General features: G+C 58.2%; 2 protein-coding genes across 2 annotated transcripts; one reads left to right on the top strand and one right to left on the bottom strand.

The window, feature by feature from the left end:
• Window positions 1-295: 295 nt before the first annotated feature.
• Window positions 296-4,598, top strand: NCLIV_004560 (putative RNA recognition motif domain-containing protein; the record flags this gene model as incomplete). Its single annotated transcript, XM_003879965.1, has 7 exons — window positions 296-352; window positions 979-1,140; window positions 1,635-1,743; window positions 2,560-2,616; window positions 3,169-3,249; window positions 3,640-3,800; window positions 4,329-4,598. 7 exons carry the CDS (start codon window positions 296-298, stop codon window positions 4,596-4,598), a joined length of 897 nt encoding a protein of 298 aa, XP_003880014.1.
• Window positions 4,599-7,137: 2,539 nt separating this feature from the next.
• Window positions 7,138-15,812, bottom strand: NCLIV_004550 (conserved hypothetical protein; the record flags this gene model as incomplete). Its single annotated transcript, XM_003879964.1, has 4 exons — window positions 7,138-7,287; window positions 7,654-8,528; window positions 8,976-15,499; window positions 15,769-15,812. The coding sequence occupies 4 exons, from the start codon at window positions 15,810-15,812 to the stop codon at window positions 7,138-7,140; spliced, it is 7,593 nt and encodes a 2,530-aa protein (XP_003880013.1).
• Between the last annotated feature and the right edge of the window lie 1,291 nt (window positions 15,813-17,103).

The following is a 17,103-nucleotide window of genomic DNA, read 5'->3' as shown; positions in this document are numbered from 1 at the left end:
ATCTGACACGCATTTGGCGAGGTGAACCTGACGAAGAGCCTGCGCACTTTGTGGAAGTTTCCTCTCTTCCTTTTCCGTGTACCGGGTCTCCCGCGCGTCTCGAGTCAGAAACGAATGGTACTTTCCTTTTTTGCGTGGGGTGTTTCCCCTTTTTCGTCGACGGCGTCGCCACAGTAGCGTAGGCTCCGTATTTGCTTCATGCGGGGGCTCTCTCCTCAGAGCTGTCCACCCGGGGCAGGGCGATATCTTGTCGAGGGACCGAACGAATCGCTTTTTTCCCAATAACGTCTCCGCAATGGAGAAAATCACAAAGAAAATTTTTGTGGGAAGCATTCCTCACACCGTCACGGAGGTAAGGCGTTGTCCGTCCCTTCTACAAGCAAGAGTAAGGTGCCGTTCGCGCACGAAACGAAGCAGCTTTACCCCATCTTTACTCTCCTGAAATTCTCATTAGAAGCCGCCAGTTCTCCCCCCCCCCCCTCCCCCCTCGCCCCACTGTACAGGCTGTCCCGAAAAAATGTGGATAAATCTGTCGCGCGGGTGTCGCGAACAGAAAGGACGTGCAGCGTCAGAACGGAAAGGCTGCTCGGGTGGGCAGAAACTCCTTCAACTGTTTCTGTAGAAAGGCGGAAGGTCGGCGCGAAGCCAGTCCCTGGACGGAGGTTCTGTGCTGTCCACTTGTTTCAGTGGGACTTGCTTCGAGTTGCCTTTCCTGAACATGTTTCTTCCGAGTTAACAGAAATAAATGAAACAGATTCAAATGTGCCGATTTCACGTATATAAATAAAATATGTATAAATAGGTAAAGTGCATTGTTTGACAGATGCAAATTCGTACCGCTACTGGGGCGCTCTCGACTGGGGCGTTTCCCTCCAAAAGTGGAGATGTTTTGGCGTTTCGAGGTCAGGCGTTTGCGATCCCGCGCCGTGGTCAGACTTCGTTTTTCAAAGGAAGATCGCCGAGAGCGGTGTTGTGCAGGAAGAGCTGCGGAAGAAGGCCGAAGAGCACGGCACAGTTACCGCGTTGTTTTACATGAAGGATCAGACGGCCGGCGACCGCGGCTGGGCGTTCGTCACCTACGAGACGGTTTACGACGCGCAGAACGCCATCGAAGCCTTGAATGAAAAGCGGCCTTTTTCTGTGAGGGAAAAGGAAGAGAGAAAGGTGTTTGTCAAGAATCGGAAAAAACGGCGCTGGATAAAAAAACGTAAAGGCAAGCCTTTCTCTGTCGAGAGACAAATCCCCTCACGAAAAGGGCAACGAGAAGGCGCACAGGCCAACCGTCAGTCAGGTCGTGTCACTCTCGGCGCGTGCGAATCCCCGCTTGTCTTTCGTGTTTCCTGAGCTGCCTGTCGTGAACGCAACCGAGGGCAGTTTGAGTCGCTCAAGGAAGATTTGGTCCTGTGTATGAGTTAAGGGATGTAACGGTGCTCAGGGTCGAGCCGTCGGGCCATCTCGATCCCCATATTCAAAGAGATGGTTGAGGTTTTGAGGCGGAGCTAAGTCCGCGAGGGGGGCCAAAAAACAGCCAAGGGACCGGAGCCCTCTCTGCTCGCGTTTCCGCGACGAAGGAACCTTTGCTTTTCAATTCGCCGGCGTGTGTCTCCGTGTCTCTTTCTCTTCCCGTGTCACAGCAGGACGATTCTGGACCGGCGCTGGAGGTGCGGTTCGCGAACCAGAAGCCAAGCTCAAATTCGTCCACTTTCCAGAACAAACCTGCGGCGACTTCGACTGCTCAATCAGGTGAGAGAACGCGCAAAACACGCCGCTTCTCGGCCGGTCGCGTGGACGGGGGACACAGCGAATCGACGACACGGAAAAGCGCGTCAGGAAACGCGACTCTCTCCGTTTCCCCGTTCCGCCCAGGCGAGAAAAACGAGGCTTTCAGGTGGGTCCGCTGACCCAGACCAAGAGTGACCTTCGCACCCACCTTTAGTTTTTTGTCAGGGTGTCTGTGTTTGCGCCGCAACTCTTCCCCGAGTCGGTCGGCCTTCGCCTGTGAACAGTTTCACCTTCGTCGCGCTTGCTGGCCCGCACGTCGCAGGCCTTCCCTTTGGGGAAATCCGCGTCTTGGTGGTGCTCTGAGAGGCTGCTCAGTTGTCGAACCTCTCCCGTGGCGCCGGATTTCCGTGCTGCGTGTCGGGGGGTTCCGGCTGCGTTGTCGTGCTCGTGATTCGCGTTGTGGCTCTAACGCATTCGCCCCTCTTTTCGAAATTCACTTTCCGATCCTTGTCTTCTTCGCCGCTGCTGGAGCGACCTCAGACCGCCTTTCTTTCCGGCTCTTTCGGGCCGAGATCTGTTGCGTCTTTCGTCCTGTCTTCGTTGAGTTGTCGCTGTCCACGTAGCGCCTTTTTCGTGCAGCCCGTCTTTCCACTCTTGTCTTCGACTCGTGTCTTCCCCTCTTGTCTCGCAACACGTCTACTTTCCCTTCATCCTGGTTCTGTCTACCATACGGCGTTTCGTTCTCTCTCCCCTTCTCGTTGCCAAGGGGGGGTAAATAATTCCCTGTGTCGCCTTTCCCTTTTCACCCTCGCCCCGGCCTGTCCGGTGTCTCTTCTCCGCAGAATGGCAAGAATACTTCACTCCTGAAGGCCACGCCTACTACTACAACACCGTCACGGGTACGTCTTTTCTGCAAAAAGCCTCGCCTTCGCGTCTCGCAAACATTTGGATTTCGACAGTCAGCCGCGGGAGGCGCACGTCACTGGAAGGAAACGCATGCAAGCCTCGCACACCGAGGCGCAATGCGACTGCCGATATCAGCTGTTCCGAACGAACGTGCGCCTCACGGACCCGACGGCCCACGGCCTAAAACTTTCTACTTCCATAAATTCACATATGGAGAAATAACGATCGATGCATGCGTATACATATATATATATATATATATGTACGTGTACATGCGAGTTCCGTTTTATCAGAGTTGCATGCAGTCACGCTTCTCGGCGTGACTGTGTCGCGTTTTACGTGGCGGATCTGCTGGGCCAAGCTCGTTTTTTGTCTCGCGACCGTCAAGAAATCGGAAAGTGTGTGCTCGGGCCATGTGCGTGGACCTTTGTTTCTTGACCGACGAGCATGTCCGAAAATCTCCAGAGTGGAATCTCGGGAGTTTTGTCGATTTTCTCCGCATGCGCTTTTCAGGCGTCACTCAGTGGGAGAAACCTGCAGACTTTGAAAAGCCGGCCGCCGTCGCTCCGCGTTCTTGCGTGGGCATGATGAATCACGCGGCGACGCGCTTCGGTCCTCCTGGTAAAAACCGCGAAAGAAAAGATCTGAACGTTCTTCGTGCAACAGCCCTCCACGGGCTGTGCTTCTGTTTCTCGTGTCGTTGCTGGGCGTATATTTCAAACAGGAAAACGGTTTCTCGGGAGATGTGTTTTTTTTTCGCTCTTGCGTCTTTTGCGGCTGCATCGTTGCGTCCTCTCGCCGTTCTGTGTTCTACTCTCCTCCCGCCTTTCTCCCTTCGTGAGCAGCAGTTGATGCATCCTTTTCCCGTCTTTTGCCCGTGAATAAACGTGAGAGAATATGCGCCTGATACCTCGCCAGAGGCACCCTGAGGCCTTTCCTGGTTGTAAGGGGACTGAGTCACAGGCGCGTAGTTACGGGCGGAAATAGCGTCTTCTCTCTGCTCTCTCTCAGGCAGCAATGTCTTCGTGGCGAATCTTTCTTACGAGTGGAACGATATCGATCTCATTCAGCACTTTCAACACTTTGGCAACATTTTGTCGGCGCGCATTCAAAGAGGCATGGAGGGAAACAGTCGAGGCTTCGGGTTCGTCTCCTTCGACAACCCGCAAGCGGTGAGCGAAAAGAAACGTGGCACGGACCGGGGCGCGAACGGGAGGGCGCGCAGCATAATACTCGCCAGGAACACAACCCAGACACTTCAGCAAGATGAAGAACCTGTAGAGACATGGAATACCGTTAAAGAGGATGTACGAACCTCTCTTAGCATGCGACCGTTCCGCTCCTCTCACGCTATTGCTGAGGCAACAGAGGGGGGAGGCCGGGGGGGGGGGGGGTGTGCTTCGCCAAACGCATTCCGTTTGCGATTCACAAAGGCAACTCCGTGCGGCCGGGAAGCTTGCAACGGTGGTCTTCTTGCGCCTGTGGCGCAAAAAAGAGAAGGAGATTTAGTTTTTTGGGGGGATGCGAATCCGCGTCTTCGAATTGTGTCTTTGGACGTGTTTCCTCACACGAGCGCTTCGAAACGAGAGAATAAACAGTCGGTGACGCGTACGGGACCGTCTCCAAGATCTGCAGGTGTCCCAGCGTCTCACCGACGGCGTTTGTTGATGTCTTTCCTTCGTTTTCTGCCGGCGCCGCAGGCAGTGAATGCGATACGCGGCATGAACGGATTCAGCTGTGGTGGACGGTTTATGCGAGTCTTCCTCAAAAAAGGAGAGGAAAACTACCTCACTGCAGGTAATCAAATGACGTGCATCCTAAGCTTTCTTCCTTTTCTGTGTTCTCTCTGTTCGTCTCTGCGTCTTCCCTACGTTCTTGTCTCGATCCTGTGTGCTTTTCCGTCGAGCGCTCGGCACTTGGCCGTGCTGTTTTGCGGTGTCTCGCTGTTCTGGTTTTCGTCAAGGGAGTAGCAAAAACTGCGAATCCCTGAACCCGAACGCGAACGGTCTCCTCCCGCTATCCGTCCTCTCTGCGTCCGACCACTCTGGCTGCTTCGTCTTCCCGTTTTTCGCGTCCGTGTTCCTGTACCGTGACTGGAGACGGAGCGGAAGAAGCGCCATGGCGCTGTAGGAACTTCACCGTTTTCGGCAAAAAGACTGTCTGGCGTCTTTTCCCTTGTCCCCTTGGAACGTCTCTCTCCAGTTTTTCATCCAGAAATGCGCCTTTCTCACCTGGTGGAGTGCCTGACCCCAAGCCTGCTGGCATCCCATTTAGAGCGTGGGTTTCGAGCGTCGATCCCGCACAGCGAAAAGCTTCCCACATGCACCAGATACAAAAGGTCGCTGTAACTCTTCAGGAAAGTTTCACCGGGTTTTTCTCGTGGAAACAGTCTGTGTGACATCTCTGCCACGCCTAATGTTTCTCTTCTGAACCGCGTCGGTGCTTCTGCGCATGCAGCGATGCAGGCGCAGGTAGCGGAGTACCTGGAGGCGGACAAGCGCCCGCGCCCGAGCAGGCGGCCGTACTGAGGCGCGCGGGGCCCGAGATATACGGAAAGAGAGAGCGGAAAATTCACTCTTTTCTGTTTCGTTTCCGCTGAAGTTTCGCGTCTTCAACGGGGCACTTCATCCGTTTTTTCTGCTCCCGCTGAGGTTCCTCCCTTCGAGAGCCTCGCTTCTCGCTTTCGCGAACATCTTTCTAGCAGGTGCGAAGCCCCGCGCGGCCCGTGTGTCCACACACACACACACACACCCGGGCTTTGTGCGGCAGGAAGCGAAGACGCAGAGAAGCGTCGGACGGCGTGTGTGCGTGTCTCGAAGCCACGTGGTAGGTTTTGAGTTTCCGTGAGACTCGACCCTGAAGCGCGACTTCATGTGGACGCATTCGACAACGCTAGTGTCACTGCTTCTTCGGGCTCGACGCCTTCGAGAGCCTTCCAGAAGGACGCGTTTTCCCGCATTCGTGGACTCAACGTAGCACCTGACTCCCTTGCTAGTTGCTGCAACAAGGAACGAGAACGCGCTTCGTCTGCAGGAGTCTCCGTCGCTCTCTCAAGGGCGCGCAAAACGCGGTTTGGGCTGTTTTCTCACCGAATGGCCTATCGTATCAACGTGTCTATGCACGTCTGCTAAAACGGAAGGTGGATAAACAGAGGAGGGACTCGAGGGTCCAGCGTCTCTTCGTGTGCTGCCTTGTCCTTGACCTGCACTGTGGAACAGTCGTCCCCCGTCTGAGCGACGACGTGGTGCAAGAGAGAACCCCCCTGGAGATTGGTCGCTCGATTCCCAAGGATGCATGCACACGTGGAAAGTCTCGTCCTTGCGGGAGACTCCCTCTGGCAGCCTGTTTTTGTGTTGTGCGATTTGACGCAAAGTGTGGCCAGAGTGCCACGCTCGCTTTGTTGTCGCGTCTTGCCTGCGACTGTTTTTGAGTCTGGAAGGTTGTGATATTTCGGCGGAGGCACATCCACCGTTTTGCTCTCGCGTTTTCGACCTTTTTCTTGGGGGAGTCGACCTAGGTTTGTAGTCACCGTAGCACACTTTAGAAACGCAATTTTCCGTCCTTTTCTCTTTGTCACTTTGTGTCTCCTGTCTCGCGGACTGTCTCTCCTCTCTGGCCCCCGCGCGCTGTCGCCAGCATACACCGTCTGGGAGTTTCGTCGCGAGAGAGACTCGTGCACGTACATCGAGAGTTCGTTTCGCAAAATCCTTGGGTGTTCGAAGACGGCAAAGGCGACATCGGCGACGGAACTCGCTGAACGGCCTGCGCGCCTCTCTCCGGGGCCTTCCGGTGTACGGACACTCGGAGTGAAGGCTGGACCGAGTCTGTGGTGTCGCTCTCAAAAAGGCGAACGCGCCTCTCACTTGCCAACTTATTCCTCAGAGACAGGGACGATGGTCTCTCGGTCTTTCTCGTTCTTTTGCCGCGCAGGATCTGCTGGAACGCTGCCTCTCCGATTCGCTTCTTCAGGGGCTTCCTGGTGACTGCCACACGTTTCTGCATGCAGAGAGACAGGCGTGCTTTAGACTGCAGCCGCACAGGCGCTTCACGAGATCTTTTCGACCGCGAACGGAGCTTTCACTATTGTATTTATGAAACGTGATTAGTTAGTTGGCGGGTGTCTTCGCCCCTGCCTGTGAGAAGGCGTGAGAAAGGAAACGAAAAAACTTTGTCTCGCAATCTTGGAAGTCCGCCAGCGAGAACGGAGGAGGCGCGCCTTTGCTAGGCATCTCCAGGAAAACGCGACACGGGCACGGAGCGGAAAAAGAGACGAGGCCCCGAGTCGAATAGAGAAGTGTGTTTTTGACAAGAAGGCGAACTGCGGGGCGGCACGTGGAAAACTTCCAATCCAGCAAGAGGGGAACCTCGAGAAAAAACGCGAAACGCGGTGGGTGGAACAAAGCGAAACGAGCTGCATCTGAGAGAAGAACTGCGGAGAGACGAAACGAAGGCGCGGCAGAGACGGCAAACGCGGCTGACAAAGGAAAGCAAGGTGACAGGCAATACGTGTCAGTGATCAACAGGGGACTCCTCCAGAGAAAGATGCAGAAGGGTTCGAACTGTCTTTCTTTTAAGCTCCAGGAACCGTTCAGTATCCTCGCAGGGAGGCGCCGTGCGCCCCGCCCGTGCGAGGCTTCCACCGAGAAGATTCGCGTCGCTCTAGGGAAAGACACAAAATCCACAAGCAAAAAGCGCAGCTACAAAACATTTAACTTTCAACAAGACGGGGCGGGCACTGCGTTTTCTCGGAAGCGTCTTTGCAGCTATACAGGAAAAGCGTAACATGCATCCGAAAAAGCGGAAACAGAGATGCCTCTACATGAGCGGAAGCATCTCAACCGACAGGTGCACACACTCGAAAGAAACAAAACCAGCGGAGTTTTCCCAGGGTCGGAACGGACCTTCTGCGAGCAAACAATTTCGATCTTTCTGTTCGTCGCTTCTTAAAACTGCCCACGCCCCGAAAAAGTCGAACACGCCTCTCCTCTGAGGCACAGTCAGCACACACTCTCTATTCTTTCTCACCTCTTCGCCGAGCAGCCTCAAGGTTTGGAGGTACATGTCTCGTCTCTGAAGTCCTCGTGTTTCCTCGCGTTGGGGGTACTCTCTCGCGGCGTTCGTCTCCACTTTTTCGTGTTCCAGTTTCGGCTGCATCCGCTCCTCTCGGCCCAAAGCGCCGTTGCTCCGCCTCTGCCCCTCTAACTCTCGCTGTTCTAACCCTGTTGCTACAACGCGTCGCATGAGGCGTTCGAGAATCTGCGTCGCCAGCTCTTCATTCCTCGCAACCGCGCACATCTCTCGTTTTGTCTCTCGCTCTGGCCCTCTTTTTCCCGGAGACAAAACGGTCTCCAAATCTTCCCGCCCCCCCCTCTTTCTGCGGCCCCGCTCCTCGCGCGCCTGGCCTGTCTCCCCTGACCGTCCGCTCGTAGCAGCCTCCTGCATGCAGTTCCTCTCCGCCTCGGCCGGGAAGGAACTGTTACTCTCCTTGTCTCTGTGCAGGCGACGTGGCAGCGCAGGTGAAGCGTCGGAGCAACCACCAGACCAAGCGACAGGGCGGCTAGTCGCTCGGGCCACAGCCGCCTGGAGAACTGCGACGCCGGAAGACGGCAAGCCAGGGAGCATTCGGGCAGAAGTGGACGAAGGCGGAGGAACGGAAAGACGGTCGGGGGAGGGCGGCAGCGCAGAAGCGGTGCTTGGCGTGACATAACAGCGCAAAAGATATCGAAGAAAGAGATGCAGCTCCGACACCGCCGCTTCCACGTCGTGGAGCGGTGCTGCGGGGCCTTGTCCTTCTGTCGCGCCTCGCGTTTGGAACCCCGAAATTCCACGAGGAAGCGGAAGCGCCACGTCGAAGAAAGGCAGGAATGCAGGTGTACAGACACTGAAGAGAAGCGCCTGGCCTGCGGACCACACCACAGCGCAGAGACGAGCGAACGGAATCGTGTTTCAGGTTCAGCGTCTCGACAGCAGAGAGCACTAGGAAGTGAGCACTAAGACAACCACGCGTGCATCTACATTAGATGGAAACACATACAGGTACAGAGAGAGAGAAGAGAATCCCCGTGGGTCGGTCTCAGAGATCCTGGAACGCACGAACAGGCAACTACCACTGCTGCAGTAAAGGCCGGCTGAGACGTCAGCCTCGACGAGGGCCAGGGCGGCTTCGAAGACAAAACCCAGTTGAGAAAGGCCAGGGGACGAGAAGAACGTTTGTGACCGGCCCATCACGTGTCGGCGTTTCAGTTTCAAACGCCGACGAGGCGAGAGTCTTTGGCAGCTTCATCGGGAGCCCCGAAAAACCAAAAACGGACGGGGCAAGATAATCACAACGTGGAGCAAGCACTCACCTATGACTCGCCAGTGACGGCCCTTAGCGAGGTGCGAGTGCGCTCGGACAGCCGCTGCTGCAAGGAGCAGAAGGTTTTCCTCGTACGCTTCCCGAAGCGCCAGGACCATGTCGATTTCTCTTTCGTCGTAGAGCGACGACACGGGGCCGTCGGGGCTTCTGTGTGGTGCTTCAGTCAGGGCTACGGGGCTCTGTCTGTTTGTGTCGAAATGGCCGCGAGAAGAACTCAAGAGATGAGCGGAACGTGACTCGTTCGCACACGTCTCTCCCACCCTTCCCACCGAGAAGACACCGCCGGATCTCGGATGTACAGGCAGGTCGCTGAGGTGTCTGTACACCTCAGCGAAGCATCGCGTGAGAGGCGCAATGGCCGTCGCGGGCAACGCACAAGCGTACGGCATCTCGGGTCTTTCTTTGCCCTCCTTTGTTGCCACCGCAAAATGCTCGAGCGTCTCTCGCTCTCCTCGAATCCCTTCCTCTTGTATTCGGTCTCTGCCCCGTCCCAGGAAACGCCCGGCGCTGTCTGACCTTCCCGTCGACTTTCCCCCGAGTGTCTCCCCTTCCCGTCCACGCCCCGGAGAGGCCTGGGCGTTTTCCCTGCACACCCCGCGAAGTTCCCCATCTTTTCCGCCTTCACACCTTTCTGTCGACGCCGGCGAAATCCCTCTCGACTGCTCCTGTCTTGCGTTTGGCCGCAAAAGCGTTCCGGCGGTAACCGCCACAGCGAGAAGGTGTCTGTGCACCAACGGCGACAAAAGAGATGGCAAACGAGGCGCCCCGACGGCCGGGCCTCCGTGTGCTTCTGGCGAGGGACCGCGCGAAAATGCGGATTCGTCTTCTCTCTGTGTCCGTTCCTCTCCGGCGCAAACTCCCCGTCGTGCACCCGACGCCTCACGCGGACTGTCTTCCTCGCAGTTTGCCTGTTCCTCTGAGGGAAGCGTTGCGCGCGACGACTCACGCCACGAGACGCATGCAGGCCGACCGAACGGAGACAGAAAGAGACAGTTGGTGGCGACGGCGAGACGCAGGAAGTGAAGCAGAGACAGTTTCTGGAGTCGCTCTCCGGACAGGAGTATCTGGATCACGTCCTCGCCCGCAAGTTGCACTGCGTGTCGCAGCAAGGCAGCTCTTCGCCTCGCCTCGCTAAGCTGCGCCTGGCCGGTCTTCAGCGCCCTTAGCTGCTCGCCCAAGACCGCCAATGCATGCAGCAGCCCGACCCCCAGCGCAGCTGACTGCGCCGCGCTCTGGAAGACCGCCGGGGCGGCGGCGAGGCACAGAGGCGAAGCGCAGGACGAAGGCGAAGGCGCCGAGGCCGCAAGCGAGTCATGAGACGCAAAGGAGAAAGGCGACGAAGAAGGGAAGGAAGTGGAGGAGGAAGGACTAGCGTTGCGGGGAGGAGAGGAGTCAAAACGAGAACGAGACGAAGATGTAGGAAGTCGACGGAGTTGCAGAAGAATGACTCGAAGCAGCGTGAGAAGAAAGGCATCCAGGCGTCCATCTGAAGATACCGCGAGAGAGAGGAAGGAGAGATCGTTGAGTGTATTTACACTGGAATCTCCTCGAGTGAACGAAACAGGGAACTCGCGTGGAGGGACGGAAGCTGCAGCCGATTCCCACTCACGTTGTCGCCCTTCGCTCCCTGGGATCGTCGACAGCGCGGTGCGACGCTTCGTCTTCTCCTTCTCCGTGCATTCGCGGCTCTCGCCGTCTTTCTGGTGTTTGCCCCGTTCGCTCTTCTGCGACGAAACGTCTGTCTCTGTGTCTCCTTCCTGGCCGTCTGACGCTTCGCCTGGTCCGTCCTGGACCTGTTTTTCTTCTCCATTCTCTTCTCTCTCTCCTCCTTCCGCCCTCGCGATCTGCTCGCCTTCCTCCGAGGGTGCCTCCAGCGCACTTTTCTCTGCTCGCAAAGGCGAAAAAGAAAAACGCCCCCACTTCCGCCTTCCCCGTTTCGGCGCGTCTGCCTGCGCGCCTTCGTCGACTCCCTCGTTGTCCCTCGGATCCGCGAAACGGGCGGCCTCCGCTCTCTGCAGGCTGCGTTCTCGCCCTGCGAGTCGCCCCTGGTCTCTCGCGGCAGGTAGAAGGAGGGCCGCGTTTTGTCTCAGGAACGACCGAACCTTCGCGTAATGGCGTCCCGACACTTTGAGGAGTTGGAGCAGCCGCACCAGAGACAGCGACGCCAAGTGCCGCTCCCAGCTCTCGGGCGGCAGCAACAGCAGTTTCTGGAGGTCTTTGATCACCCCCACCGGCCCCACATACGGCGCGTCTTTTGCGTCGAACTCGCCGGCAGCTCCTCGCTCTCGCACAGGGTCTGGCCGCCGCTCAGTCCCCGGCTCTTTCTCTTCTCGCCCACCTGCGTGGCTGCCCCCCCGGAGACGGTCCGCGCTGCGCGCGTCTCTGAGCGAACCGGCCTCAACATGGTGTTCAACTTGCAGGTGAAAGAGAAGGGACAGCGAGGGGAGGAGCAGCGCGTCTGAGGTAGAGAGGCGCAACCCAGCGCGGTGAGAGTCATGCAGAAACCGCGTGATGCATCGCCTCACGAGGCCGGCAGTCGCTGCGTTCTGCGTCGCCGGTTCCCGTCCGCAGAGTTCTTGCTTGGCCTGCGTGAGCAGCACGCGCGAGAAGGCGCGCATGAGCTCCCGCTCGCGCGTCTGCGCCTCCAGTTTCCGCGACAACTTCCCAAACTCCTCCAGCACGCGCGCGGCCTGCTGCATGCGGCGGCGATTCAGGCGAACCCCTGCGAGGCGACTGGTCGCCCCCGCCAAACTCCGAGAAGGAGCATCGACGGCCGCGGGCAGCACCGAAGTCAGCAGAGAAGAAAACAGGGCGCAAACGCTCTTCCCGCCTTCGGGAGAGAAGTCCGGGAGCTGAGGAGAGAGGGCCGAATCGGAGACGGCGCGAGGCGGGGCCGTCGAGGAACCGGACGAGGCGAGAGAGAACAGACATGAACTGCTCGAGGAAAGGCGAGCAGACGCCGACACAGCCTCAGAAGGCGGAGACGAGAAGGAAGACAACGGAGGGGGAGAGGGCCCGACGGGGAGCTCAAGGCTCGGTGGGAATCTTCTCTCGAGATCGCACAGAGCCTCCTTGGCCTCCAGTGTCCCTTCCGACGCACGTGGATCTGGATGGTCGCCGCTGACTGTCTCTTCCGAGTGGCGGGGCCGAGGCGTGTCCTTCTGGAGTGTCGCCTCGGCGCGCTCGGCTTCCGTCTGTCCCCTGTTCGGGCAAGAAAGCCTTCTCTCCATTTCCCACTGCAGGCGCCTCCTTTGTTCGTGTTCTTCGCGGGAAAGATTCTCCTCAGCCTTGTCCGTCCTCGCGTCCTCCGCAAAGGCGCCCGTCTCCTCGCCCCTTCGCTCTTCAAGGAAGCGCCAAGATTGGGACAGGAGCGCCTGCGGCAGTGCGCTCAGGTCGCCGTCCGTTTTCCGGAGGAGCTCAGACAGGAGAAACGCTGCGAGTGCATCCATTTCCTTCCAAATGCCCTTCCCTGCCGTGTCCTCACCTGTCCCTATCCGCTCGTGAGTCTCCTGCTCCACCGACCACGCGCCCCGCTCGTCGCTGTCCCCGTCCCTGGCGCGTGCAGGTTCCCCGTTTTCTCGCCCTGTCGATACACCCGGAGGGAGGCGCGCGGCTGCTGGTCGCGCGGGGCTGCCTGGGTCTGCGCGGCCACCCGAGGGCGGCGCAGAAGGACCAGGACACACGAAAGAGCTTGTTTCTGCAGTTTGAAACTGTTCGCCCCCCGACGGCCTGTCACGAGAAGGCCGGGAAGCGCCTGAGAGAGGAGCAGTGTCTCTTGAGTTCCTGGGAGTATCTGGAGGTGCGGCGGAGAGTCCCCGTAGCGCGCGAAACAGAAGCAGAGACGCCAACAGCTTCTGCAGGTCCTGTGCCTTCATTTTCCCGCGCTGTCGCTCCGCCTGCGTGCACAGCGCACGGCACACCTTCAGGCCTTTCGCAGGAGTCGACGGGCCTTCTCGCTGCGGAGATCGGCGACTCGCCGTCGGCTCAAGAGCAGCCTGGAAGAAGGGCGTGAAGAAGACGAGGACCAGGCGCGAGAGCGAAGAAGGATGAAGAAGAATCGGAGAGGTCGCCGCACCCGTCTCCGGGCTTTTTCCCTCTCCAGTCGAAGACGAGACGCCTACAGGCCGGCCCTCGCCACGCGGCTCCGACCAGGTTGCCTCCAGGTGCTGTCCCACTTCTTGGTCACCGCATCGTTCCCCCGTTTCATGGTGTTCTTCCACCGGGAAGTCTCCGCCGTCGGCTCGCCCGCGCACCTCCTTCCTCTCCCTTTCTCTCTCGTGTTCCTCTCCCACAAGCTCTTCCCGTGCCGCGCGACCTGGCGGCCTTGTCGCGGCATTCATGCACGCAACGGACTCTCTCGGTGCCAGACTGGAGAGGCTGCCCTCGGGTCTGCTGACTTCCTCGTTCGGCCTTTCGCCCGCTCTCTGGAGTTTTCCCTGGTCTCCGTCGCCTTTGTGGGCGTTGCTGCGTCTCTCTGGGTGATCTTTTGTCTCGTCTTTCAGCCCGTCCAGTGCGCCCGTTGCTGTGTCCCGAGGGTGCGCGAAGGCGCGCGTGGCCGACAGCTCATACGGCGCATGCAGAAGACCCAGAAGCGAGTCCAGGAAAGCGTTAAACAAGTCCTTGTTAACCAGAGCGCTCTGGGCTGCGAGCGCCGTTCCCGTCAGTGCTGGGTATGAAGACGAAGCAGAGCTGGAAGAGAGCGCCGCGGACGAAGCGGGGAGAGAACCCGGAGAGGGAGACGGAGAGAGAGGCCGCGCGAGGGAAGGAGGGAGAACGGCAGACGGAGAGGAAGAGGAGGATGGCACCTTGAGGCGCTCAGCCAGAGCTCCGAGGCGAGTGTGAAGCGTGACGAAAAGAAGCAGAAGGCGTTCAACAGTTTTCGTGTCGCGACGATGGCCTTCCCTCCAGCAGTGCTGAATTCGAGAGTTGTGTGAGGCTCCGACTGAGGCAGGAAACAAGCTTGTGGCTGAAGAGGACGGACTCTCAGGGTGTTCCGCAGCGGCGACGGGACGCCTGGAGCTGTCAAGTTCCCTCCCTTCCGGCCTTGTCCGCCTGTTCTTCGTCTCGCGTCGCAGCCCTTCGTCCCCGTTTTCTCGCCCTTCGTTACATCCTGTGGTCTCTGTGCTTCCTCGGTCGTGCGCGAAGAGCGCGAGGATGTGCATCAACTCCTCACGCTGCCGCCTCCGTCGGCCATGCAACTGCCTCAGTCTGCGGCAGGTCACTTCGCCAACACGGGCGAGAAGGCGCGGCGAGAAGAGGGCATGCAGCAGCCACACGTCTCTGCCTGGGTTCTTGAAAAAATCCGGGGGACATGTCTCTTCTTTGAACGCCACTGACGCGAGACAATCGAGGTGAGCGGACGACCGAGCTGCGGAAGACTTTGCGTTTTGGACAGCGGCCGCGCTCGCAACCGACTGGTCGCGGGTGTCGTCCTGTCTGGGGAGCAGCCCCGGTGTATGTACACCGGAAGGAAGGAGAGAGAGAGCGAAGCGCACTTGCGCAGACGAAAGGGACAAAAACAGGTGGAGATCCACGAGCGAGAATTTGTCCACTGCTTCCACAAGGACGTCCTCCAACTGCTGGCAGAAAAGGGGAGGAACGAGAAGCGTGGTTCCATCAACCTCGGTTTCCCTGCCTCTTCCTCCGCCTCTTGGTTCCTGGTTCCTCTGCTGCGCATGCATCTCTTCTTGCAGGGCTGCGACGTCCTCCTGAAGTTTCAGAAGGCGCCGCTGCGCGAGACGAAGCGTCCGAGACGCCAACGGAGCTGCGTATTTCTGCATCTCCCGCTGTCTCTTCTCTCTCTCCTGGGCCACATAGGCCGCCTGCTGCTCGAGTATCTGGTACAGAAATGCAAACAGCAGAGGGTACGACGATCGAAGCAGCGGCGGCTTCTTCGGAGACCAGCCTGACCCCGAGGACTCTGAGCCCCACTCTGAGCCGTGAACGCCTGGAGCGGGTGGAAACAGCGACTCCACAGAGAGGAAGGAAGATTGCGCCGTGTTCGCAGGAACGGCACAGGGCGACGGGTCCGCGGGCGAAAACGACGTCCGAACCGGTGGAGCCAGCAGCTGCTTCAGCGACCTCTTGAAAAGTCGTGCAGCGTGTGCCACAACCATTTCCCCCTCCGCGTCTTTCCCAAGTGCACTTCCAAGCCGCACTTGCGTGCTTTCCTCTTGCTCGTCGCTCTGTTCCTCCTCGTTTCTTCTTTGCTCACTTCTCGTCTGGCTCGTCGATTCTCTCTGTACGCGCGGCAACCCGCTCGCATTTTCGCTTTCCGCCTTCGCGACTGTGTCCACCGATTCGCGTGTGTGTTGCCCACCAACTGCTTCAGACTCTTCGCGAGTTGGTCTGCCGTCGCCGAGATTCAGACGTGCTAGACTCGCCGCCTCCGCAGACTGGCCGCCGGCCGGAACTTCGCAAACCCTGTTGCCGTTACGAGCGGCTTCCCCCAGCTTTTGGGGTCTCCTCCTCTCGCTGTCTTTCCTGGGAAGCTTGTCGATGTCAGCAATTCCGCTTGACACCGAGAAGGGAGGCGAAACCACGGTATCCGACCAGGAGGATTTGCCGGGACCACGTCTGTTGAGTGTCTGTACACCTGGAACTGCTGCATGCTCGCATACGTGTCCGATTCCCGTTTTGCTGCCCACACCTCTTTTTCCCTCTTGACTGTGAGGCTTCCTTTTTCCCTCTCGAAGCCGTCCGCTCCAGGAATCTCGGCGCATTTTTGCGTTCAAACTGCGAGTGATTTCTCTCCCGCGCCTGCTCTCCAAATCGACGCTCACCAAACGAGCCTCCCCAAAACCCGCAGGCGCTTTCCGTTCCCCATCTTGTGAGCAGGCCGAACGGTGTCCCGTGCCCGTCTCGCTCCACGGGATTTGCAAAGGCCACACTCTCTCTATAGAGCGATGCCCAGGTCTGCGGGCGGTTCGCGCGAAACCTCCGAACTCCTGGCTGTGCCTGTCATCTCGGCAAACCCTTGCATTTTCCTGGCGCCGGTGTCTGGACAGCGCGCCTTCCGAACGCTCGTCCGCATCGCATGTCGAAACCCTTTCCGCCTCTGGAGCCTCGGAGCTTAGCGGCCAGCCGCGGCGGAGAGTCGCTGAGCATAAAAATCTACATTTTGCAAGAGTGCCTATCGGTGACGCCACATTGGCCGAAAAACAGCAGCGCCTGTTTCCTCTCAACAGCATCTCGCGACGACTGAAGGAAATCGTTGGGGGAGTCGACAGCGGCGCGTGAGGCGTTCCCTGTCGAAAGGGGAGTGGAACAAAGCAAAGCGTTGCGCTTTGCGTTTTTAAATGAGCTTCGGAGCGACGGAATACCCCGCAGGTGATAGAAGCGCTCGAACAACAGAATTCGCCACCTGGGAAATTGGGGCTGGGACGAGGCCGCCGATGAGGTACGCGCAGCTCGGCGCTTTGGGTCAGCAAGGAAAACCGTTTCCACCACACCAGCCCCGTAAAACGGGAGTTTGGGGCTGGTAAGTGCGTTCTTGTCAGAAAGCGGATCGCCTTCTTGCTCGGGAAACTCTTGTGAAAGTCCTAGCATTGTACGCGTCCGGGTTTCGACAGCAGCACGACTCCGTGCAACGGAGTCGACACTCCCTGAACTTACCAAAATCTTTGCACGGCGCATCGCTTCCGTTAAAAAAGAGTCGTGGCAAAAGCGACTCGGGAGTCAAGCGACGCCGGTGGAAGGTCTTGACACAAAGGTGACAAGGCGAGTATGCATCTCATCCTATGTCGACTCTCACGCTTTTGAGGACATGCACAGGACACACACAAAGAAAAAGTCGCTTGCCGCCCCGAGGCCTGTGGGCCCACGAAAAAGAATTTGGCCGCTACAAAGCACGGTCGCGTGATGCAAGTGGAAAGTGAACGACATTGCTTCTGGCGGTGCTGAAAAATTGAAAACACTGGCCCGAGAAAAAGAGAAAACGCGATCTAGGCAAGAGCAGGATAGACGACGCATCGATCCTGAGCAACGCATGCGGAACTCGGCGTGAGCTCCAAGACACTCAGTCGCGCGATGCGTCACGCACAGGGAACTGTTCGCCTCACAACAAGGACACCCAACGCTCTAGAGAAAAATGATTCTTTCTTGGGGTTCCATTTTCC

This window comes from Neospora caninum, chromosome Ib (assembly GCF_000208865.1).
Source record: "Neospora caninum Liverpool complete genome, chromosome Ib".
In the NCBI taxonomy this organism is placed as follows: Eukaryota; Apicomplexa; class Conoidasida; order Eucoccidiorida; family Sarcocystidae; genus Neospora; species Neospora caninum.
This window is presented reverse-complemented; position numbering and strand designations above follow the sequence as displayed.